General features: G+C 37.9%; 2 protein-coding genes across 2 annotated transcripts; one reads left to right on the top strand and one right to left on the bottom strand.

Annotated features, from left to right (window-relative positions):
* Window positions 1-272: 272 nt before the first annotated feature.
* LOC113053258 (integral membrane protein 2B-like) lies at window positions 273-6,666 on the top strand. Its single transcript, XM_026218129.1, has 7 exons — window positions 273-503; window positions 2,840-2,983; window positions 3,845-3,907; window positions 4,312-4,503; window positions 5,331-5,441; window positions 5,576-5,726; window positions 5,938-6,666. Exons 1-7 carry the CDS (start codon window positions 273-275, stop codon window positions 6,024-6,026), a joined length of 981 nt encoding a protein of 326 aa, XP_026073914.1. The 3' UTR covers window positions 6,027-6,666.
* A 939-nt stretch (window positions 6,667-7,605) lies between these two features.
* Window positions 7,606-26,298, bottom strand: epc2 (enhancer of polycomb homolog 2 (Drosophila)). Its single transcript, XM_026218128.1, has 14 exons — window positions 25,908-26,298; window positions 21,959-22,118; window positions 21,692-21,837; window positions 20,933-21,139; window positions 20,445-20,593; window positions 20,073-20,202; window positions 19,783-19,992; window positions 19,607-19,690; window positions 11,995-12,134; window positions 11,473-11,774; window positions 9,977-10,098; window positions 9,718-9,856; window positions 9,185-9,473; window positions 7,606-8,536 (listed from the first exon to the last, which is right to left on the bottom strand). Exons 1-14 carry the CDS (start codon window positions 26,058-26,060, stop codon window positions 8,464-8,466), a joined length of 2,304 nt encoding a protein of 767 aa, XP_026073913.1. The 5' UTR covers window positions 26,061-26,298; the 3' UTR covers window positions 7,606-8,463.
* Between the last annotated feature and the right edge of the window lie 725 nt (window positions 26,299-27,023).

Raw genomic sequence — 27,023 nt, 5'->3', positions numbered from 1 at the left:
TTTTTTCGTCTTCTTTTAAATGATCTCAAGGCCCACCTGGAAGTCTGCTGACTGAGGCCTTCTAGGCCCAGATTACTAGTTGTTCTAGAATTGTTTCCTTAGAAATTCTACATTTAACTGTAATTAAAAGAAGGCCTACAGGCTACTGGTAATTCTAACAATGTATTGAGAAACACATGTTAAAAGTGATTGCCATAGTGCTGGTGTAGCAGGTTGATTTTCTGGTACTTGTCACTAGAGGCAGTGAGAGCTGTTGATGTTGTGATCTGTTAATGTGCGTCACACGCTCACGCGCACACACACACGCGCGCGCACGCACGCACTCACAGACTTCGCCTCTGATCAGGAAACTCAACGCTTTCATTTTGCTCTGTATTTATATTCTTCCTCGGTTTCGCGGAAACATCCATTTACAGAAACTTTTCAGCATGGTTAAAGTTTCTTTTAGCAACGCTCTCGCCTTCAAGGATCCAAAGAAGGAAAGCCTCATTCCTGATGGAGAGGTAAATTACTGTAGTTACTAATACATCTTGATGTAAATGTATTTCTATTCAATTGCGCGAGCGCATTTTAAAAATGTTGCGTTCAATATTATGTCGTTATTAAGCCCTTTTAACTGAAAACGTATCTGTGCACATTGATGTTATATTATCTTAAGAGAAGTATAGAGAGTGTCGCAAAGTGCCTCAAGTGTCCTAAATGCAGAAGTAAATGTGTTTCTTTGTTCAGGTTTGCGCTTCAAACTTTGTTTAGGTTCAGTGAAAATGTTATACAATGGCTGACAAAGTTTTTGTCAAAGACGGATAATCACTAATACCATGGTAAAATGTTACCGATTTTTTTCCCCACCTCTATAAAATTAATTGAACAACATGCCCTTTTATATAAAGAGTTGCCTTAATTAGTACACAGAGGAAAAATATATATTATTCAGTATGTCTTTTTTTTCTGATTTTTACATTAAGTAAGGTTAAATTAATTGTAATTAATTACTATGTTATTTTGAAAGAAACATTTTACCATGGAACGATTTTTTTTTTTTTTTCATTGTGCATAATAATGCATTATTTCCTTGTAATGTTGGATGTAAAACTGCCTGAACAGGTTATACTTTGTGTGTGTGTTGCCAACTTACACAGCCTGTTGTTGCTTCACTTTTTCTACAAGGTTTATATATGTACACTGATAGAAAAAAAAGCTATTTGATACTTTTTTTGTTGAAAAAATATTTAATATTAAATATTATGACAATTGAAACGTCATATATTACAAATACATAATAAATATGATTGTTATTGTTGTTATTAGTAAAAAAGAATAGTAAAGAACAGAATATGATAGAACAGAAAATGGAGAACAGGTATAGAAGGTTTTCCTGTGTGTAAGGCCAAATATTGGAAAATTTACTCACAAGTATGAATGATTTTAAATAACTGCATGTGGGTTAAAAATGATCAAATCAATGTTAGACTATGGGCCAGTGGTGCTGGTAACTCCGAATATAAGGGGGCCATTTGTAAAAGTAAAACTGAAATTGTAACGCAGTAGGTGCATTAAATTGGACCAAGGTTCCTGCAAAGTGGACTTAACCATTTAGCTTTTTTCACAACACATTTTAAAAATCCTCACTTAACAGGAGACTTCACTGTTACATATGTTAGTGCTTTTCGTGGGTTGTGAAAGAAAGACGAGTTGAAGCATGTTTAGTTTCTGCACTCCCAGACAAGTTTATGATACACGCAACTTTAAAGAAAATTTGTGTATTGCACAAGCAAGCAAGAACTGCAAGCCAAGAATACAAAAGTTTGACTAAGTGTAGAACTAAAAACTATTCTACTGCTTGTCTATACCATTTGATTGTGGTTTTGAGTTGATTTCCCGGCTGTATCTCAACTGTAGTGTCCTTGAGCTGTGGAAAGGTTCTATATGAATGAAACCAAATTTTTAAAAATGGAAAAATAAAGAAAGAAACCAAAATGCTTAATCCAAGCATAAACCATATGTACTGTAAATATAGTGCAATTTTATCTGATTTTACTGTGGAACTGAAGTTATCTCTTTTTATCATTCTGATAGTAACTTAAATTCCCCTTCTGCTAATCAAATAGAAACTGTTTGGTTAACCTTCTCTTTCACTGCATGCTTGTGCTTGTATGCAGTTACTGTTTGAGTGAAGAAGCATTTAAGTAGAGTTCGATCATTTTTCCTCCTCATGACTTTTTGTAGAATTTGCTGACTGTTTTAATGCCTCTTGACTTGAAACCAGAGATGCATTGTGGATCTCACTTCTTTTTTTCTTTTGTTCCGTTTGTCTCAAAACTCCCATTTGTCCTCATTTCTGTGTAAATAGGCTCTGAGTAGACTTTTTCTGGGTTCATTTGTTGTGTATTTCATGGCAGATAATATCTGCTGTCTGTGAGTGGTGATTGAATGTCTACTGGGACAAGACTGAAAGTTTAGGGTGCAGGTCAGATGGGGAGAGTCAGGCCCTATTGCATATTCTGTATATTGTGCATAGTGAATAAAATCAGGCATTCATTTGAACCAGGAAAAATGAATCTCTATACAATAATTTTCATATTTTGTTTAGTACTTTGGAAATTCTCTCTGTAACTCGGATAGACTACTTTAATTCTTTAAAACTTTAATTGATTTATTTTAAAATTGAATATACCTCTTGGATGACGACAGCTGGTTTTTTCAGCAACCTTTCTTCCAGTATTCATGTCATGTGAACCTTCAGAAATTACAATTTTTGATGTTCAAGAAACCCTTATCATCAATCTATGTATCCAAATAATAGTTTGAATGTAAAGTTGTAGCTCTCATTTGTTTGCAGGATCCCGAGGCAGCGGTGTCGGGGCGTCCTCGGTCTAAGGTGTTGTGGTGCTGCTTCTATCTGGGGTTGGCTCTCATCGTCTCTGGTGTAGTGGTGGGAGCAGCCCTCCTGTATAAATACCAAAGCATCTTTATGCAAAGTCATGTAAGTCTTTGAAACGACTCTAGAGCATCCAAGTGCAGCTCTTATTTCTTTGAAAGAGGAAACATAAAATTCTCCAAAACTGTTCTCTAAGTTGAGGATTACATTTTTGTATATTTAGTCTTTGTAGATACTATGTGCTTATGGTGAGATAATTGATGTTACTATAGTGATATCAAAATCGAAACATCGGAACATCTAACTTGTCTTCTTTCATTGATGTTTATCTTCACTTTAATTCATTTCTATAACATTTAATTCATAATCAGTCTAAGCCTTGAAGCAGTGTTTTTTGAAGCAGGGATTTTCAGCTGGGGGTTTTGACCCAGAAATGGGTCACAGATTCACAAACTAAGCATAAATCAAGCACTGCCAGCAAATGTCTGATATGGGAAGTGAAACTGCTCATGGGCTGACCTCAAGGCACTGCAGAGGGTGGTGAAACTGCCCAATGCATCACAGGGACGCCACTTCCTGCTATTGAGGACATCCAGAGGAAACGCTGTCTACGTCGAGCTCACAGCATTCTCAGGGACTCTTCTCACCCTGACTCCGTACTGAACTCTGCCCTCTGACACCCATCAACCCCCCCCCCCCCCCCACCATACACACAGACTCCTCCCCCTCCTCATTACTAGATCTGACTGATTTATTTATTTATTTATTTACAACAAGATAAAAACATTAAACTTCAAACTTGTTATTACTTGCACTACTGTCAATTCATCCAGAAACTGTGTAATCCATTTGCATACTGAAATATTTTCTGTGCTCTTTACTGTCCGTTGCAAGAGTGTAAATGATGTTCGTATGTTCATAGTTCTGCCTACAGTGTACAAACACTTACAGAATCCATCTGTATAGGTTCAGGGGATCATGGATGGCAGAGTGGCGGAGAGGGAGGATGACTACATGCGTTTCCCAGAGGTGAGTATAAAGGTCATGCCTTTTCACAGGTTTCTAGACAGAGAACACTGGAGACACTTAGGAAAGGAATTGTTGATAGAGTTTAGTTCTAGTAAGTAGACCACGTCATACATATGAGACCAGACAGTGAGCTGAACGAGTAACAAGTATGTGTGATCAGAATTCTGATCAGGGTGAGCACTGTGATTGGCTGATGTTGGAGGTTGGCAATTCTGTGGCAGTACCCCACCCGGTTCTGTAATTGTAATTTAATTCTGTATCAAGCTTTTTGTTTTTTTCAACTATTATATTGTTTCACTTGTGACATGCACCTTCCTTCCACAACAAACAAATTGATTTGCCTTTTGAAAAGTGTACAATTTTCTGCCATTTTATGTGACTGCTGTTTGTATTTCTTATATTAGTATGAGCACTGGGAGTGCAGTTTACCATACAGTGATGAAGACTATGAGATTGATGAGGAGGAGGATAAGACGCCGCTGATGCTTGAAGAGAATGTGAGATTTTTCGAAGACGATGAGGTGGAGCTCATCAACGTACCAGTACCTGAGTTCAGAGATGGTGATTCCGCTGGCATCATGCATGACTTCACCATGGTATAAAAATGCACACTCAAACACACGTTTAGTGTTCAGTCATAACCACCTTTGAAATATTATCAGCCACACTGCTGGATTCATATCCATTATAAATTTAGCAGGGATGAACTGGTTTTCCGAAATGTTTAGTGTCTGAGATTATAGGTTGCAAAATGAATATTTGTGATGAATCATATTTGAAATATTATCCTATGTGATTGATATATACTTCCCAGATCACAACCTGTTTTAGGAAAAATTTGGGCTTGATAAGTATTTTTTTAATTACTTTATTAGTATTCCTCAAGGCTGCACTGAATTTATCAAAGTTGACAGTAAAGACATTGAATGTAACATAACAGGAATAAATAACATTTTAAAATGGAAAACAGCTATTTTATATTTCACATTACTATTTAACTGTATTTTTGGTTAAATAAATGCACAAGAGACTTCTTTCAAAAACATCTTACCAGCGCCAAACTTTTGAACGGTTGTACGGTTATTGTACATTTAATGTACGTTTACTGTCACAAATACTAATTACATAAATAGATAATAATAATTGGTTGTTTTTCACTGTGAAACAACTTAAAATTTTTAAGTTACAAACATCACATTATAAAAAAGGCCCTCAAAACTCTAATAGGCTGACATTTAGATTATAGAATATATCAATATGGGTTTGTCAATGACTAATTCTTTAATTTTTCGTTAAAAACCTATTTTAGTCTTGAATATTTAGTTTCGGCTTTCATTATAATACTAATACTATAATTTTCTCAGTTTTAATCAATCTGTCTGTTTCTGTGTCAGTAACCTTGTGTGTCATTCTGTGCTGTCAGAAACTGACTGCTTATCTCGACCTGAATCTGAACAAATGCTTCATCATCACCCTCAACACCTCTATCGTCATGCCGCCCAGAGATTTCCAAGAGTTCCTGGTCAACATCAAGGTAACCAGCCACATTCAATAACGGGAGATGCTGTGAATCTGTGCCAATAAGTGGTTCTTGTGTTGGATTGGATGTATTTTTCACACAACTGCATTTCAGATGTTAGGTTTACATGTTCTTTGTGTGTTTTGCAGGCAGGGATGTATCTTCCTCAGACGTACATTATTCGAGAGGAGATGATGGTTACAGAGCGGCTGGACAGCACCAGTGATCTGGGCTATTACATCAATGACCTGTGCAAAGACAAAGACACGTACAGACTCCAGCACCGAGACATGACACTGGGTAAGTGGACACAAACAGACCACTAGATAAGACTGTGTTTACTGTAAATGGTGGTTACACATTTCCATGTTCGCAGCGGATCCTATTTTAAAGTTTTAAGCACAAATATGTGCATAAGTGAAGGAGGCGCGCATTATTTCCTCTCATGTTAACCATTGATTTGAGGTTTTATATACTTTCAAACTTCTGAATGCTGAATGCTCCACTGCAGGTATGCAGAAACGTGAAGCCCTGAACTGCCACAAGATCCGCCACTTTGAAAACAAGTTTGTTGTGGAGACGTTGATCTGTGAGCCATGAAGATCATGAGCCATGAGGAACAAGAACAGCAGATCTTCAGCTCTTCCATTAATTCAGTAAAAACCTTTTCTATCGTAGGCCTTCTTTTCACATATTTTTTTAAAATCTAAAATGTGAAATTGTCTTTTCTGCACAAAGAGGTGTATTATGTTTTTAAGTATACATGTTAATACATGTACTATGCTTTTTTTTATGAATATTAGATTTAATAAGGGACATATTTTGCACAAGAGCAATAAGTGATTAACAATGGTGATTTTAGCCTATATAGAAGTCCAATCTGACTTTAAGATGGTAAGACAGTCCTGTATTTTTAACATTTTTGCATTATCTACTGTACTATCCAAAGTTTCAGCAAATGCAGTTTCAGCAATGTTGATGTGCTAAAGTGCATAATGTCACAATTTCAGGTATTCTTGAATTTGCATTTAATTTGCCTATATAAATATTGTTTTAAATTATATGGATAACCATACAAACAGAACGTTATCTTTAAAATGACTCCAAATGTTCCAATCTGAAATGGCATTTTGTTCTTTGCAAATCTGTATATGATGATAAGATTCTAAACTTTAATCCTTTCTGTCTTTAAACACAAGCTTTTAAATAAGAAACCAAAAATAAAATCAGACAAAATGCTTTTGTCATGCTTCTGTGATATTTAGTTAGGTTTGTCGTTATAAACTACTATTCAAATATTTGGGGTGGATTATTTTTTTCCAGCTCGTACTTTTGTAATTTTGATCCAATAAATGCAAAATAAATAAAAGCGCAAGGTTTTTAAAAATTTTACTGACCCCAAACTTTTGAATGGTAGTGTAAGTCAAATGTAAAGCAAGCAGAGTTTGGAAAAGAGGAAATGTGATAAAGGAGTGATAAGGTTAATAGGCCTTTATATATCCTTCCTGATTGCTCAGACGATCATTGTTTATACAGTTAATATGCATTGTGTATGGTCATTAGTTGAAGGTGGTTAAAATGTTTCGATTTTCTTCCTAGGTTAATATGCAAAAACAATCAAAAGCAAGCAATTAGTAGGTTTATTCCTGACTGAGGCACTGTAAGAATATCAGCACTGCCAGAGAAAAGCATTTTCAAGTGATTCCACATTTCTTAGCAGGTACGGCTCAAGTTATTGGCTCAAAGAGCTCCTTGAGCAAAAATGGCAGGAAGCAGGTCACATACTTCTGGGGAATCTGCCAGCTTCTTCCTGACAATATGTCTTTAAGAGCTCACTTGCCCCCTCTGGTGTTTAAAGCCCATTCTTGCATTAACTTTGAATTAAATCCGTAAAAAAAATAAAAAATAAAAGACATATGATGGAACTAATCCTACTAAACACCACTCACTCATCAACTGACCACAGTAATGCCCCCTGAATTGTTAAAATGACTTTTAAAGATCTGTCATGTCCACACTAAGTTCACGAAGAAGGCCTTTTATACTTTCTCTAAACATCGGATGAACAAAACATGCACATCGAAGTATCATAACTGAGAACTAGTGGACTTCTTTATGGGAAGCTAAATGCAAATGACTGGCAGCTGTGGAAGACTCACTCATTTCATTAAAAAGGCCATTTGAAAAGGGGAAATTTATTTGAAGACACTGGAATGAGGATGTATAAATTTTTGCATTCATAAACAATATGGCTGACAGTATTTGTGACCTGTAGTTTACTTTCAATACAACACCAGTCAGAGACCAGAACAGCTCCTTCCACATTGGTTAACCAACAATGGCGAAGTACAAATGAGGGTTCGGCTGACTCCATCAGAAGAGCAGAAAGTAAATGCCAAATTCAAAGTCTTCTGCTTGATTTCTCAAGTAGCTTCATATAAGCACATTCTGATGGAGGCCACTGGTCTCCAGAATTAACATTGGTAAGACCGAAAGGAAGGCAAGGAAATAAACCATTTCAAAATGGTCAACATTTCAAGGGAAGATCACCACTTCTGAAAGTTCACATCTGTAGAACCAAATTCAGCTTTCTCCTTCATGAAAAGAAAAAAGCACAAAGCATGGTATACTAGCCTTGTCTGCATTTTGTGGTCACAAAATTGGATTTATTTGTACGAGATACAAAAATGTAAACATTGCAAAATAAATAGTTAAAACAAGTGACGCAGGACCAATATTCATGCTCATGATCCCGACATGAACTGATGCACTTGTCTTGCTTGCATTTTCAAGTGCAAAAGCATGATGACCAAAAAAAAAAAAAAAAAAAAAACAATCTAGGATTCAAGTAACAGAAATGACAGACTAATGATACAAATATACTATTTTACAAGGTAGTGATAATTCCCAATTTTACAAAATGTACACTTATAATATTGACAAATTTCTCTTAATATTTTGATATGCTGTTATTGGGTATAAGTCTGTGTAGAAGTGCGCAGCTCTTAGCACTTAAGTCTTTGTGTTTTTGGATGGGCTATGTGACCTCCATTGCGACTGTGGTCTCTGATAATCCATTGAGAGTCAGCCTCTCTGGTTCGTGATTCTCCCTGCAACAACAATATATTTATTATTATTACTACTTAAAATTGTATTCATTTAAAATGCACATTAGATATTTGAAAATGAAACACTACAAGGTCTTTACTGTCAATTTAGAAGTTTTTTTTATTGTTATTTTTCAAATGAATTCTGTTCTTTGAACTTTCTATTCAAAGAATCCTGAAAAAAAAAAAAACATTATTAATATATTATAATTATTATTTTTGTGAATACCGTGATTTAAGCAGCATGACCATTTTTAAAAGAAAAAGATGAAAAATTTCACCCCACCACCAAAAAAGAAAAAGATAGGAAAATAACTTACGGGAATAAGTACCATATCTTCCGCACTATAAGGCTCACTGGATTATAGGCTTCAATGAATGGCCTATTTAGGAACTGCTTTCATATATAGGGTGCACCGGATTATAAGGCGCATAGAATAGAAGATACTGCAGTCAAACGTTTGACTGGGTTTGTGTTATGCATCCACTAGATGGAGCTGTGCTAAAGTGAATGTCAACATTTTGACAGAGTACCTTGATCCATATATAAGGCGCTCCGGATTATAACCCGCAATTGTTTTTTAAGAAAATGAAAGGCTTTTAAGTGCGTCTTATAGTGTTGAAAATTCGATACTGTTTCTCGGTACCAACCTGGCAATGTCGATGGCACTAGTGGGGGTGACTTTGGGTACCCGGTCCAGACTGCTAGCAACACTGGCCAGCTTTAAGGCTGAGGGTGAAGGGGCACACAGGCGTGCACTGTGGTGTGTGTGTGCAGGAGATACAGCGCTCACGGTACTCAGGTGCCCATGGCCGTGAGGCAGAGACTGAGGGACGGGCAGCTGTGGGCTAGACGCATTCGTCATCCGTACTAAAGAGCCTGCCTCACCACCACCTCCACTCTGTGCAGAACGGTTCAGTTTTGCTTGTCTAAAGCTTCCTGCAGGAGACAGAAGAATCATTTAAATATGATCAGCTTTCTTTAAATTAACTGCCAAAAACAGATCTCCAAATAAATTCAGGTCTCATTAACAGTTTTGCTATTATTCCCCACAAAGTTCTAAAAAAGTTTATGGTTTAAAAATATTTCCAAGAACTACTGAAACGGACATTCTCGTGCAATGATTCGTTTATATTTTAATACCTCTGCTCAATTTCCCTTCCTTCCTGAAAGCATCACTTGCCTGAATTGGGAAGGACACCATTGACACTAGCGATCTGTGGCCTGTTTTCATTGTTAGGAGTGTTGACCACAGCAGAGGCAGCGAAGTGTGCACTAGCCGAGTCCAGAGTCTTAGACATGCAGTCAGATGAGACGGTGTTCTGTGGAAATAAAGAAATTATACATTTTTTATTTCCTCTCTATGAATTCATAATTGCAGAACAGAATGTGAGTGAGGTTTAGCCCCATAATCCGTTCATTTGGTACGTGTATATACTCACAGGGAGATGTGTGTGCAGTTCTGGTGCTGTCGAGGTCTGCTGGAGTTCTTGCTGCTGTAACTGTTTGTGCATCTGAACCAGCTGCTGCTGATGGGAGTGAAACTGCTCTTCTGTGAATCCAGCTGCATGTGCAAGAATATCGAGGGTAAATTGGGTCATTTGTGGCCTAATGGTTAGAAAGTCAGACTTGTACGCGGGTTTGAGTTTCAGCAGGGAATGTAAGTGGGGAGGGGGGTGAGTGGGGTAAATGACCAGCTCTCTTTTTCCACCCTCAGCACCACGACTGAAGTGAGAGCCTGGAGCAAGGTACACTCCACTTTTTTGAAAATAGGCTCATTTTCCATCTCCCATACTGTTAAACAGTTGAGTTTTAATGCTTTCAAATCCATTTAGCCGAACTCCAGGTCTGGCGGTAGAACTTTTAGCTTAGTTTAGCATAGATCATTGAATCTGATTAGACCGTCAGCATCTCGCTAAAAAATGGCTAAAGAGTTTCTATATCTTTCCTTTGTAAAAAATTTCTGTAGTTACATCGCATAATACGACCTATGGAAAATTAAAAGTTGCGATTTTCTAGGTCGATAGGACTAGGAACTATACTCTCATTCCGGTGTAATAATCAAGAAACTTTGCTGCCGTAACACGGGTGCAGCAGGCACAATGATATTACGCAGCGCTTGAAAACACACACTGCATTTAATTTGATTAGGGATGCACGATATTGGATTTTGGCCGATATTCAATATGCCGATATTTTCAAAATAATTTTGGCCGATGCCGATACCGATATCGATATATATATACAAATATATACTGATATATTTAAACTTTAATTTTACTGAAGAGAAATCCATGTATCTCTTCTGTACTGATTCTACCATAAATTTATTATTTTACAAATGTAGACAGACATTCACATCTGAAAAACAGGTCAATTATTTCACTTGGAGAATATCGGTTTGGCTCATCGGCAGAAATATTCATATCGGCCGATACCGATAATGGTCATTTTAAGCTTTTATCGGCCGATACCGATATTGTGCCGATATTATCGTGCATCCCTAAATTTGATTTTGTTTTATTGTATGTTTTAACCATGATTCCCATGCACTTCCATTATGAGACTGATAGACTGCAATGGTTTGTGTTCAAAATCTTGGTTTGTGTTCTACTGAAGAAACCAAGTCATCTACATCTTGGATGCGCTGGGGGTAACCGGATAAACATCAAATTTTCATTTTTGGGTGAACCATCCCTTTAAACATGCTCTGCATTCAGACTTCATCCACTAACTGACAACCACCTAGAGCTGTGAGTTTTAAGTATAGTACGCTATCTTGTATCAGGCGGTGCATAAATAATCAAAATCAACCGGCAAGTCACATTAAAAATGATTGACTGGCTGGATTTGTTGAAAACAAAATAAACTGGAATAAACTGACGGTTACAATTTAGTTGATTGACCTTCTGAATCCAGTTGGGCTCAGATGCCTCACCTGACACACTGTTAGAGAGAGGCGTCGCTCCACCTTTTTCCACCTGCGGAGTCCCTTTCTTGTCCTCACCCCTTGAGTTCTCCTGTAGCGGCCGTAGGTGGAAAAACTTCCACCTGCAGGCCTGGATGTCACTCAGGAGCTGAGTCAGTGAGCGCTGAGGGCTTAATTTGGAGTTGTGAGAGTTTGTATTTGCGTGGACGGGAAGGTCAGGCACAATAGAGTCAGCAGAGGGATAAAACATTTCAGGGTCCAGATGCCTGAGGGCACGGTCCAGATCTGACGAGGTGCGATCCAAAACCACCCTGATGGAATACAACAGAGTGCTTTTAGATATGTGATACAATCTGCACTGACCATTAGGGAGTAGCTTCATGAATCTGGACTAAATAAATTCACACTAAACATCATCTCTACGGTGACTCATACTTCAGTACAGAAAACAGATTTCATACGTTTTTTTTTTTTTTTTTTTACAAAAGATAACTTAATTGATGAGAAACTGTAAATAGAAGTATGTTGTACCTGCCACCTCTGCCCACCCTCCCCCGTGCCACTCCAATACAGCGTCTGGGCACGGACAGGGCAGTGAGACAGTTGCGCTGCCATAGCCGGTCCTGACCCTTCTGCTGCCAGTGAGGAGAGCAGCTCTGATCCACCAGTGGCTGAGGACACACAATACACATTTAACAATGACAAAGGAAATGACCAAAGCACCATAGAGCCTAATAATATGCTACTACAACTAGCTGTGAAGGTTTGTATTAGTTACATGTTATTCACACGCACTAAAGCAGGGAAGCAGTATTGGCCAAGTGCTTTATTTACACGTAAAAAACCTTCCACCTGGTCTCATTGACCCACATGTAAGAGAGGGTTCATTACTGCGAATCAGCTTCAATACGTTCAAAACAATGATCTGATGTCATTAAAATTCACACTTGTTTTAAAATCGTCCTCAAGCAGCATTTTCTCATGCTTAAGGTTAACAATTTGCACTTAGGTAACAAATTGCACTTAAGTAGGTTGCACTTAAATAATACAATTATTTTAAAAAAATTATATAAAACACTTATTTGTGCTTATTTTTATTATTTTAAATGCATTTTAAATGTTTAAATAAAAGACATTATCTACTTGACAGAAACGGCTGATTGAAGTGATGCTAGAAAATGATTTGGGGAAAATATCCAGTGGTTCACAACAGGGGCCGGGGGCCCACTAGAGGGCCTCAGTAAGCTTACAAAGGGGCCTGATGACTTAAAATTAGGGGTGTCCCCAAGGATTTTCCTAGTCGAATCGGAATTTTAGAATCTTGCCGATATTCGACTGACAGTCGAATCATATGTCGCTTTGGATAGAAGCGTCGGCTAAATGCATACATTTAATTTAATATGTTTCGGGGGCGGGGCAAAATACATCAAGAGCCAAGACAGACATTCAACACTCAATCACGTTAACACACAAGGAAAATGTGCATATGACAGTAGTTATTAGTGTTCTGCATTTCTGTTTTTAGCTACACACACTGAAGATGACCAGTAGAATGAAGAATTTGATAGCAGGTTTTTAATCAATGGGATTTAACTCATCATTTATCTCATACAGAATATGCTTCATTATTTATACACCATACAAGTTAATATTACGACTTATAGGCTATCTGCACAAAATGTCCTAAATGTTGAGCTGCTCAGAAACACAGCAACTAAACTCTAAAAATTCACAGCATTTAATTATAATAGTGTTCTAATTATAATTGTTATGTATATAACAGTCCCAGTCATAGTTATTAATATTCTGCATTGAAGAGATATTCACCATAGTACTACAATGAAGCGCTTTACTGCAGCGCAGTTTAACCAAATGCATCTTATACGACATAATTTATACACAATATATATAAACCGGCTGAAATGTTTTGAAATCACTTGTACCCTACCGGATCAAAAAAAATCCTGTCTTTTACTCTGCCTGTGTCAATTTGAGTCTTGTAAAGTTTTAAATCCCTGCCACCAAGTTGCTCCTCTGTCGGTTACAGATTGTGGAAAGTGAAACTTAGCTCTATAGGGGTGACTGGATTAATTCACGCATGTTAAAATATTTATTTGAAGATTCTTTCTTTTCAGCATTATTTTAATAAGCTGTATATTAACTTATTGGGAGAAAACCAGTAGTTCTATGTGAAATCAGACATTTGAGCTCCCCCATATAACCAACATGGCATGATCATAACACCCCGTGAATATTCGACTGTGAGATTAGTCGTCGAATCAAGCTCCTTCTATCGAAACATCAAATCTTAAGACTATTCAGGTTCACCCCTATTTAAAATTACTTAAAATACAACAAAACAAGCATATAAATAAGCTCAATATTTATTTGCTTGTTTTATTAATACTTTTGTGGATTTTTGATGGCAGGAAATCTATTTTTGATACATAAATCACAAATTTCACTTGACAACTTAAAGACAACTGCCTTTTATGATCCAGGATTCGCAGACTTGGAAAATCAGGATATATGATGTAGACTAACAACTAATGTAATTTTTAGATCTGGAAAAATGAAGTATATTATTAAAATCTTAAAACATTATGGGCATTTTTTTACGAATATATATATTTCACCAGTTACAAAGCTCTAAATTATTTGCTTGTATGGAGTTAAAAGTATGTTTTAAAATCCATACACAGTAAATCACTAATGATTGTAAGAGTCAAGTAAATTCACTAGTTAAACAGAGTCCGAGGCCAGGAAAAATAATCTGCATCTAAAAGTTTTGGAATTATAAAAATTTTATTATTTTAATTCATATATATATATATATATATATATATATATATATATATATATATATATATATATATATATATATATATATATATATATAAAATTAAATATATATATATATATATATATATATATATATATATATATATATATATATATATATATATATTTTTTTTTTTTTTTTTTTTTTTTATTATTTACACAAACTACAGTAAAAGTGCCCATGGATAAAAACAAGTTTTGAAAACAAACTAGGACTGCGGGACATTCGAACATTTTTGTGGACAAGTTGAGAACCACTGCTTTAAGCCATGTCAGGGCACCTTAAATATCAAGATAGAATTGTTCTGCTCTAACTGGCACAGTGGCAGCCTTCTTTAATGGTCTACAGCCAGCACTGATGTAAAATGGGAAACTCACTGTTACTCGAAATAAAACACTTTTGAATCAATCAATGTTCTCCATTTATTCCTCTGCACTCCACTCCGTCACAACGCACGTTCAACAACAACCCCACAGCCCGGAACTTCATAATAAGAGTCCCTTTTTAGTTTCAATAAACTGGCATGTGAAATACTAAACAGTTTTCAGCATAGAGATATAATGTGCGTTAACACATTTTATAATGTCTTAAACTTAACAAACTCCCACTCTTTAAAAAAAAAAAATCTTTCAATTTAACATACTAACAGGCCATATGGAACAACATTCTAGAACAAAAATACGACCTAACATATTTCAACAAACTCTCCAGTCAAACATAAGAACAGACTTTGTTTTAATTCAATTTCCATTGTCCTTCACTCAGTGCCTTGAGTAACTGACAAGTTGATGCTCCCTTTTTGGTAAGACAGTCTGCAAGTTGTTCTTTTGTGTTGCACCACTGTATTCGCTCAACTCTCTGTGTTTGGATAAGTTCTTTGATACCACTTATCTCCAGGCGGAGTCTTTTCTCAGAGACTGGCTTTGTGGACTTAATTGCATCAACAAGTGAATGATTGTCAGTGACACAGATTATTGGTAGAGCATGTTCAGCATCACCAGTAGTTAGTTCTGAGAACAGTGTGGACAGAAAAATAGAATTGTCAATTCCATCAGACATTGCCAATGTTTCACCAGCAAGTGTACTCCGCACAATCCTTTTGACTTTCTTTGATTGCCAAGAAAGGGGAGAGAATTTTCCATTTTCTCCCATTAAAGTAATCAGGTGTCCTCCTTGAGTGCCTCCATCTGAAAGATTTCCAAATGAAGCATCGCTGAACACAATCATCTTAAGAGCACTGTCTCTGCCCAAGTGTTGGAAATTTAGAATTACCTTCTTGGACTTAAGTTTGCACACTATCCGGTTTGCTTCATGGATTGTCTGCACAGTTGCATTTTTTATGTTTGATGTCAAGTTGCTAGCATCAAATATGACATCTGGCCTGCTCTGCCTTGCCACCCAGAGAATTTGACCAATTTTGGACCTGAGCTGATCCTTTTCCTCCTCACAGAGAGGTGAGTCTTGTTCCACAGCTCGTGAAGGATCCATATGAATGTATTTCATGTGCTGAATGTAGTTTTCCTGGTGTATTTGTACTTTTCTTTCGACAGTCACAAAGTCTATTCCCACATAACAGAAGTGATCATGTTCCTCACGACCAACTTGGAAAACAGATCTTAGATGTGGTATTATGGTTGTTGAGAAACTTTGTGTGCCCCCCCATATGAAGTCATCCACATGACAGGCAAGTACCCCAGTTACAGTGCAGTCCTGATCTAGCCAATAAAAAACAGCTGGATCAACCTTGGACATTTTTCCTCCTGCTTTCAGCACTATGTCTTTTACTCTATTGTACCAGTACAATGAAGCATCTGCCAGACCATATACACACTTTTTTAGCTTCCACAATGTTCCCTCACATATAGCCTCAGGGGGAGGCCTGATGTAGATGTCACGTGACAGTTCTATCCCCTGCAGAAATGCAGACTTTATATCCATGGAATGAAGTGTCCACTGTTTTTGACAAATAACTGCCACCAGCAATCGAAGAGACTCAGAAGCACATGTGGGAGAATCTTTTTGTAACTCTAACACATTTAACTCCTCAAAACCTCTTGCCACCAATCGTGCTTTAGGTACTAGTCCAGTTAGTGTTTCCTTAAGAGTGCACACCCATCTCGTAGAGATGCACTTTTGTCCCTCATCCTGAACTTCCTCAAACACACTGTTGTCTCTCCAACTCCTCATCTCTTCTTGTTTGGCTAGGTCGAAGGATAGATCTTTTGTTATCAGTACATCCTCACTGACAGTTGTGGCACTAACATCAGCAACATCGGGTTCCATTTGAAGACAGTCTAGACATGATACGTCAACTGAATCTTTACTGCCTGCAACATTAGTTGGTTCAATGAGCAGAAGGTTGTACCAGTTTTTGTATTTGCCAGTAGCTTTGCCTGCACGCCCTAGTACTTTTGCTGTGTGCAAAGCCCCACTATCTCTGTCTCTGTATTTTAGAACTTGCCCTGTTTTTAAATGGACATCAGTTCTCCGCTCTGTATCACTTTGTGTCACTACATCATCACTTGTGTGTTGTGCTGCTACATTCTGTCCCATAGTGGGTACCCCTGTGTCCTCAGTTTGCACTGAACTCTGCTGTATTTCAGTTACAGTTTCTGTTCCCTCCATGTTGTTGACAGCAGCTCCTGCTATCTCCTGTCTTTGCATGTTGTTTGTGTTAACTTCAGCATCATCCCTAATGACATGTTGATCTCCACTGTCTGCGTTTACTTTTTTTAGTCTGAGATAATGTACTCTAATGCAGGTTCCTCCATGTCTAACAAACACCACTGCACCATCCTGGCCAATGACAACTCCTGGTCCTTTCCACTCTTGACAGTCAACTCTCTTGTAATACACTTTGTCACCCATTTCATATTTTTCATCTGTATGACGCAATTGTTTACGTAGTGCTCTCCGTATTCTTTCTGAGCATTCTGCTTCCGTAAACGCCTTTCTTGATGCATGTAGAGCAGAGATGTGTTTTGCCACCCACTCACTTTTCGTTGTGCCCTCTAAAGCTGGGGGCTTGTCGGTTAACACAGAGGGCAGGTTGGGATTCTGTCCAAACACCAGTTGATGAGGACTGTAGCCATGAACATTTTGCATGGTATTCTTTGCCATAAGAGCCCAGTCCAATGCAGTGTCCCAGTCACAGCCGTTACTTGACTTCACTTTCATTATGATCTCTGAAAGTGTTTGATTGTGTCGCTCTGTAAGACCATTGCTCCACGGGCTGTATGCTGCTGTTGTCTTTATTTCTATATTGAAGTTTTCTGCCATGTCTCTAACCTCATCATTATTAAATTCTCCCCCATTGTCACTAAAAAGTTTCTGAGGTGGACCATGGACACTTATCCAGACATGGACAAAGTGTTTCACTATTTCAGATGACTTCTTTGTGGTCAGTATGCTGCCTGCACTAAATCTTGTGAACTGATCAATAATGTGGAGATACCACACACCTGGTTCAAGTTCATGTAGATCTACTGCAACAGTTTCATTGTACTGAGAAGCTAGCGGTAGACCAACAGCAGGCTTTGGTTTGGTCTTACTGTATCTTTGACACGTTCCACATTCACTCACAATTTTCTCCAGAATGACACTACATTCTGCATCTTTATTTCCTGAGCTAGTAAGAAGTCTCTGCAATCTGTCAGCAGAAGCATGACCAAATTGTCTGTGAAGCTTCATTAGGATTTTGTGTTTTTCTGCTAAGCTCATTTTGTCTGATATTGTCAGAATTTCCTCAGCACACTGACTTTGTACATCCGCATTCTTTTGTTCCTCAAGAGTGACATCTTCAACAGCAACCAAGACACAGTCATCACTTTGAATGTTTTTTTTTTTATTGTCCATAATGTTTACACAGTAATGACCAGAGCTTGTAAAGTCAAGTTTTACAGGTTTACTGAACATTACCGCACTGTCATTTTCCATATCTAGCACTGTCCCTGCTCTTTTCATGGATGCCTTGCTTAAGAGTAATGGAATGCTCGCTGGTACAACTTCAGTTTCAATATGACACCTAGTTTGTCCAATCTTTGCAGGAATTTTCAATTTTCTGTTGGAATAGACCACTTTTCCATCACCAAACTTAAAAGGTCTGTGACTGTGAGTTTCTGTCTTCCTCATGTCTTTTATCTCATTTTGGCTTAGTTCAGCAATGTAGTTATTTATCCATTCCTGTCCACACACAGTTCGTGTGCATGCAGTGTCTATTATTGCTGAGCCAAAACACTCAGTCATGAATATTTCTGCTTCAGTGGGCGAATCTTTTGTATACAGAGTAATGTTGCATTCCTCTATATCATCTGCTTTACAATCTTCAGTCAGTTTGACTTGCTCACCTCGGTGTGGACAGTCTTTGGCCCAGTGGAATGTGCTTTGACAAACAGCACATTTTGATCTGCGTCCATACCTGTCCAGAGGGTTAGTGCCAGGCAGTGGTGTCTTTTGCTGAACATTTTGGGACCATGGCTTGCTCCTTTGTCGTCTATGTTCTGTTACATATGCTGTTTCCTGATTAATTCCCACTGTAGAAGCAGGCTTTCCTCCGAAAATCCTCTTCAGTGCTGACTTCATTGACGCAAAATCCAAATCTGTACATGCTGTCAGCGCTAACTGTCGATCTTTCACTTCCAAGCACGCAGTGTCCAGCAGTTTGAATGCCAATACTGCATCGGGAAGCTCCATCTTATATTTACGCATCCGTGAGTATCGCTGTTCAAAATCAATTATATAGTCTGTCATGGAAACACTGCTATCTCTCACAATCCGATCAAAGCTCGAGTACGCCTCGTAAACTTGGTCCTTTTCTTCTTTAAGAAATAAGTCATCGAGTTTCGTAAGTAAAGTGTCCATGCCAGTGTCCTTATTCAGATCGTCTACCGGTATTTCCATCGCCGTTTCTCTCGCTCTTCCCGAAAGCGCCAAAGCCACAGCAAGCGCCTGCTTTTTTTTCTCGAGGTCTGTAACTCTAGTCCAAATCGCGACTTCATTCTTCCAACTTTCATAGGGTTTTCCTTCATCAAAGGTCGGGGGTACTCTGTAGTTGCTAACCATCCTCTGCTACCAATGTTACTCGAAATAAAACACTTTTGAATCAATCAATGTTCTCCATTTATTCCTCTGCACTCCACTCCGTCACAACGCACGTTCAACAACAACCCCACAGCCCGGAACTTCATAATAAGAGTCCCTTTTTAGTTTCAATAAACTGGCATGTGAAATACTAAACAGTTTTCAGCATAGAGATATAATGTGCGTTAACACATTTTATAATGTCTTAAACTTAACACTCACAGCGTGGTAACTGCAGCCAGCTTTCCGTCTGAAGGCAAAGATTCCATCAGGATCATTCTCTTCATCCGGCTCTGAAGCAGGAGACTTCAGAAGAAAAAGGAGAAAAAAAAAGACCTAATTAACATCTTTTCAGTAAAACCTCTAAATATGACATCTACACTGAAATCTGCACTGACCAGCGGGTAATCCTCCTCTCCAGAACTGTGGAAGTCATACTGTTTAATGTCTGCCTTGTTGATGGTCTGCTGTCGCTCTGGCCGACCAGGCTGGCGAAATGAATCAAGTCTGGGCCTCTTGTTGTACTTTTTATGGGAACGCACAAAGTCAAAGTAAGGCTCAGGCTTGACTGTGAAGGGATGGAGGTGTTTGGGTCCAGATGTGTGTGACTAAAGGAAAGAGAAGAAATAGTTTTATCATGACCAGTGAGCACAGTCAAGCTATTTCTTGCACACAGATATATCCTTACCTTAATTTTGCTCTCTGCCTTGTGTCGATTGCTCATGGGTAAGGATATGGGCGCAGGGTAAATGCTTTTCTCTGCCAGAGGTACAGTGACCTCATTCAGAATCTCTCCTGAGAAGTCTCCGATTTGATATCTAAAAACATACAAAACATGAAGAAACAAAGGGTTAAAAAAATAAAAATAAAAATATAACAAACACTTAGCATTTTTCACATGATTTAAAACTAAGCGAGATTGGTGATGAGAGAGATGAGTCACCTTACACACAACAACCGTTCTAGCAGTTAAATGACACAAAACACAGCTTTATTTATATAGTGAATGTAACAGAAATCATCTAAAAGCAGCTTTATAAAAAGAGCAACGTTTACAAACCTCTTCTCAAAAACTTCCAGCGTCAGATGCAGCAGCTCTCGTTTGCTCTTTTCTCTCTTCTTGATCATCTCCAGGATGCTCATGGTTCGGCTGAATTCTCTCCTCAGCTTCAGCATCTTCTCATAAGACACCTCGTCATTCTTGCGATTCTGCAGAGATTGCAAGACACACACCAGTAGGTGTCAAAGCCTATATCCAACTCACTGTTCTATTGAGGGGGAAATGTTGGAATTAATAAACATGCTGCACAAAACAAATATAGAACTGAATGCAGATGTCTTCAAAAAGCTGACGTAAATAAAAATGACAGTATTATTATACTATAAAATAATACTATTAAAATAAAATAGATGTGACATAAGGATAGCTGTTTGACGTGCAAACGTATTAAAAATATTGCTTTTGGAAAGTAAGAATAAGTCTTGTCTGAATACCCTCTAACATTACTGTTCGAGGCATGCATGACAAAACACAGAGCACATGCATACCTTCCTAGTCTGCATCTTCTCTGTGCGACGCCTGAAGGCCACGTAAGCATCGTTGTTGGTGGAGCCATCCCTCTTCTCCTGTCTGATCTGAGGGATGAGCGATGGGCCTCGGCAGTTCTTCCTCTTCCTCACCCAGTAGTCATACACTGACTTCAACAGGTAGTCATCTTCATTTAACAGCAGCTTGGCCTCCTGAAGAGTGACCAACTACACAACAATTATTGAGAGAGAGAGAGAGAGAGAGAGATGGGAATGTGTGAGAATATAAGTGAAACATGAGAAGGTGAATGTGTAGATATGTAGAACTTTTAGATTAGTTTGCATCCCATAAATGGCTCTCAGAGAGTAGGCGAAAAAATGATGCTTAATCCAAATAAATATATAATCAAGCATAGTTAGAATAACAAAATAAAAAGGCTTATCTTTTTCAATAAGCATACTTTTTTATGAGAAAGAAGTTATTAAACAAAGCATTACATAACATTTTGTTATTATTACACAAAACCATGTGTGAAATCAAAACCTATGATATTTAGGACCAAAATAATCTGTCACTTGGTAAAAGCTAGCTAAATCAGACAGGCACTTTAACAACCTCATTCTTGAAAATTATGAACAAATCATTATTTTAAAAAAGTTAAACCATCTTACAGACCCTGAACCTCTGTAATATTAATTCAGTATTGCTTAACGACACCTGTTACTTTCATACAAATCTGATACCATGCTGGTTCCCAACTTAATGTCCTATGTGATTACCTGATTGGTGCTGGCTTTCTCTAACCGATCCATCATGGTCTCAAACTGCACAGGTTTGAGCTCCATTTTGCGATTGAGTCTGTTCAGTAAAGTCTCGTCCTCTGAGTCCATATCATAGTCAGGCAGCTCATTATCCAGACCCAGAGCTGGTGCAGAGTAACAGATACTAATCAGATTGAGATTCAGATTCAAATGACACTTTATTTGAAACAAGAAACTCAAATATCCAGAAGTACTATCTTGAGGTAGAAGCTGAGAGTCACTCACGCTGGATGTGGATGAGCTGTTTGGGTATGCGGAACTCTCCTTTGTAAAGGCGATCGTAATACGTGATGTTACTCTCTGCCTCTGGCACAGGGATGACCATACTCTCCTTCTTCTCCCTGAACACCTGCTGGGCAGAGATGGCCCTCTGGAGATGGTGCTCCTGAAATACCGTGAGAGAGAGAGATTCTTCATTAACAAAATTGGAAAACTCAAATTTGTGAAAAGGTTACACCATACATGCCACAACAGTAAAGATTGTCACCACAAAGTATTTCCATTAGCAAGTGAGGCCAGTTAGTTAAGCTGAAACTGATGTAGCTGGACTCAGCAATAAGAAAAAGTTCAAAACTCCTGGAGACGGAAACAAGAATTGGACTTCTAATGCAACTGAGAAGAACAACGTGATGAAACCCGCTGCAATGGCTTACACAGCTCGCAAGCATACAAATGAACTCCAAGTCGTTCCAATGACTTTTTGATTCATAAGAGAGTTACTGTGTAGACAGTTCAATCATAGAAAGGTGATCAGGTCATTATCAGGTAGGTGAGGAGAGCAAACGCAATCTGTGGCACATTACTCAAGTTTTTAACATGTACCTTGTAGAGCTGGGACAACGCGTCGAGGTCATCGATGACGTCGTCGCAAAAAATACGTTGACGCAAAATATGAGCATCGATTCGTCGACCTGTTTTTATTTCTCTAAAAAAAACGTTTGAAAACGTTTACCTTATGTGCGCTGAATATACGCGATGGCCGGATCAACATTCTGTCCAACGTTATATAACCAATCCAGGGGTTTTTCTGCATTGATCTTTTTTTTTTTGGCAGTTGTCAAAGCCTTATTTGATCGGTGAGTGATGTAGAATAGAATTACTGCTGGGCCTGACGGCACGTACGAGAGAGAGCCCTGGCTGCACGCGCACTCACAGTCTTCAAACAACACGAGTGCTTCTTGCTCTCTCTCTCCCTTGTGCATATTAATCAAAATCATTAAACCCGATAGAAAAAGGGCGAAACACCAAAGTTTCACACGCGCTCGCGCACTCACACTCTTCAAACTACAAGAGCGCCGTCTTGCTCTCTCTCTCTCGCTCTCTCCCTCGTGCATATTAACAAAAATCATTAGACACGATAGAAAAAGGGCGGAACGCCAAAGTTTCACGTGGAGCATTCTGAGATTTTTTTTTTTTTTTTCTCCATGACAGGCTGCTGATTCCCACTGTTATTTTTTTTATTTATTTTTTTGTAAAAGCACTCTCTGTATTAGCTTAAAGCCCTCAAGTTTACATTGGTTACTGTATTCTTTCAATTGCTCTAAACAAGTATTTTGGGTGACCTTTTTTATTGAATGCTAGACATCAAGTTGTTGTTATTTTCATCTGAAAGAATAACTTTTTTTCAGTAAGCTAGGCCCTATGTGTTCAGTAAGCTTGTTTCAGTAAGCTGTGTTTTCAAGGCTTCAAGGTTTTATATTGAATGCTATCTCTATACAAGTGCAAAGTAATCCATTCTTAGTCAGTCTTTTATTTTGTGATTTTAAGAGAAATAAACATAAACTGCAATGTTAATGAATTCATGTTTTTTTTCATTCAGATATGTAAATCAACATGTATGAATTGTTAGTAGTCAATTAATGGGGAGATAATCGAAATCGAATCGGTCTGAAAAATTAATCGTTAGATTAATCGATGCATCGAAAAAATAATCGCTAGATTAATAGTTTAAAAAAATAATATTTTTAAACTATATGTTTATCCCAGCCCTAGTACCTTGGTCTCTGTACTGTATCTCTGTCCAACACAAACTCATGGATACATAGCAGTTCATACTTCTGTTGTAATAACTTCACATTAGGGCTTCACAATTAATTGAAATGGAATCGAAATTGTGATTCAACAGAAGCAGCGATTTTCATGCGTGCGTATCTTTCAGTTCTGTGATCAGTAGTAAATCTTCATCTGAAGGCCAGAGGGCGCTCTCATGCTGAAAATCCAAATATGCCTCGAAAAAAAAAAAAAAACAGGAAATGCCTATAGAGGTAGCTGAATGAACAAAAGATTTAACATATTTCATCGATTCAGCATCATTAATAAACACACAAATACAAAAATGTATGGTTTATCGGAGTTCTTCTTATTATTATTATTATTCTGTATTAAAATAAAGTATATGTATAATAATGCAGTGCTGTTATCAATGCTCAGAATTCTATCAAATATGTTGCGTGCCTTATTCTAGGATTTATTTAAACACTCAACTGACGTTATGTTTGGAGTAAAAATATGTTAATAAATGTGGTATTTTCATGCACTCTCAGATGGAACAACATTTACTACACAGAGTCATAATTCACTGAGAAGCTACACAAACGATTTCATAATCGTGCAATAAATTGTCTGCCATTTTTTTTTGCATAGCTTGTCAGTGAACTACGGCAGCTCCATCTGAAAGCATGTGATAATGATATACAGCTGATAACAGAACCGGCTTACTAACAAAATGCGCATGACAATCGCATTCGATTAATCGTGCAGCCCTACTTCACAAATAAAATTAAATCAAGATGAATCAAACTGAAGAAGCCATGATGATCTGCTGAACATATTTCAAAATAGCTCAAGATCATGACTGTTGTGTCAAGTGGTGTAACCAAGTAAATGCAATAAATATACATTTTTGACAGAATGAATACATTGATGTTTTCTTTAACAAATGGAAGGTTACTTGATTTGACCTGACCAAAACAGTTTATTTTATTTTTTTCATAAAAAGGTTAAAATCTGTAATGTTTTAAAAGACGGTAGGGGGATCTAAGAGGGTTATTTCAATTTCATGTTTTTCTTTACATATGACAACAACAACAGCAACGCTTGTTGGGGAAATTCGTGGCTTAATGGTTAGAGAGTTGGACTTATAATCCAAAAGGTTGTGAGTTTGAGTCTCAGGCCGGCAGGAATTGTCGGTGGGGGGAGTGAATGTACAGCTCTCTCCACCTTCAATACCATGACTAAGTGCAAGGCACTGAACCCAAACTGTGCCGCAGCATAAATGGCTGCCCCCTGCTCTGGGTGTGTGTTCACTGCTGTGTGTGTGCACTTTGGATGGGTTAATTGCAGAGCACAAATTCTGGGTCACTTTACTTGGATGTATGTCACGTCACTTTTGCCTGTTGGTTACTATGACTTTAATATTTTTTCAGATAATATTAGCTACTATGTTAAAACTAAAATTATTGTTTTAAGTTAATAATAATAATAAAGTAAATTTTAAACTATTAATAATAAATTACATCTCATTATATAACTCCATAAGAGATGGAATATACACACAATATTATTATATTATTGTGTGTGTGTGTGTATACATACAATTAAAAATGCATTTTACATTAAATAGTTCAATTAAATAATACTAAGCTTTTTTTAGACATTATATTAAACATATAAATGTGACATGGTATGACATGGTAATATATGGTATATGGGTACCTTGATATATATATATATATATATATATATATACCATGATACTGAGTGATTCCCATATTCATATACCACTGCATTATGATATTGAAATGCAGCAGATAAACATGCCATATTAAAAGATGCAGGCTTCAAAAGCACGCCGTTCAGCTGATGTATTCCTGTCGTAACTTACGAAAATCTCTAACGCATCTGCGCAAAAAGACTGACGTCAATCTGCATTAACCACTACCAAATGTCTCACGAAAATAACCTTGCTCACGCCACTAGTGTAAAAGATTTTCCGCAACTACGCAACTGTCTCAAATTCTAAACGTAACCTAGACCCTTAGAACGGTGTTTGCGTATCCATTTGATCAGAGAATGGATTTACGTATTATACGTGCGTAAGAGATACGTGAATACCAACACCCTGCTATGCACCTGAACCTCATGAAAAATTATGGATTTCAAATCATTTACATACCGACTCCTCTTCCTTTTCCATCCCAGTTGGCATTTGTGGAACCGCTCGGTTGATGGAGACGCAGTCGGTGAGGTCCGGGAGGTCTTTATTACGGTAGATCGGCAGCGGTTTGGCGGCGTCTAGCGCTCGCGCGCGGAACGAGAGTTTACTCATTGTTTTCAGCGATCACAAACACACTAAACACGGATCATTCGGTACAAATACACACACGAGCCAACGGTTCTCTCCGCGGCCGCGCTCACTGACGTCCCTCCGATCGAAATCCGGTAGTTAAAGGCATCTCTGTGCGAGTTATGGTGTTTTTTCACGGGCTTTTTTTTCTCGGCTGGTGTGAAAACATGGCGGACATGATCCCGACAGCCCGCGCGACACTGCCAAAGAGCGTGAGCGGGAGCGCGCGTGTGCTGCTGCGCGCGCACCTCATGCAACATGCGTGCACAACAATATCACGACACACGGGCACGAGGGAGCACATGCTTGCATCATAGAGAGCTGTCACATAGCTACATTTGAAGAGGACATTATGAGACTCCCGTGATGATGACGTCTTTACATATGCCACGCAGGCAAAGATGGCCTACCATACAAAATAATCAAATATTCAAGATTTTGGTCCACAGAATGTTTTAATTGAAAATCCCATAGGCTATTTATGGGCCTTTGGAAAAAAAAAATGTCTAGAAAGACATTCCCCTGAACAGTACATTCAAATTCATTGAACTCACTGTACCTCTATCCCCTGCAGACAAGTTTTCATTCCCATCAAAAAATACACTGTAATCTAAGATCTGGTCGTCTTATTGCCAGTAATGAGAGTAAAGAATTTGGCTTGCTTAGTTAACGAAATATAAAGCTCATTTCAATTCCAACAAGGCTACTTTAGATTATTCCTAAAAATCGTGGTTGTTTTTACTACGCTGTTTTGTCACTACATTTGAATCAGTGAAATTATCAAAATGTACTCCACATATTTTACTGTGATTATGGTTACTCTGCTATTGAGTGTTTTCACACTAACATGATCACAGTATTCTGTTGACATAAGTTTCTTAAATAACATCTTTCCTGATTCATGTTCAGTCTGATAACAGGCGAGCAGCCTGCGGAGAGGAAAGT

The sequence above is a fragment of the Carassius auratus genome, chromosome 34 (genome assembly GCF_003368295.1).
Source record: "Carassius auratus strain Wakin chromosome 34, ASM336829v1, whole genome shotgun sequence".
Classification (NCBI taxonomy): Eukaryota; Metazoa; Chordata; class Actinopteri; order Cypriniformes; family Cyprinidae; genus Carassius; species Carassius auratus.
The sequence above is the reverse complement of the archived record's forward strand: the minus strand, read 5'-3'. Positions and strand labels throughout refer to the sequence as shown.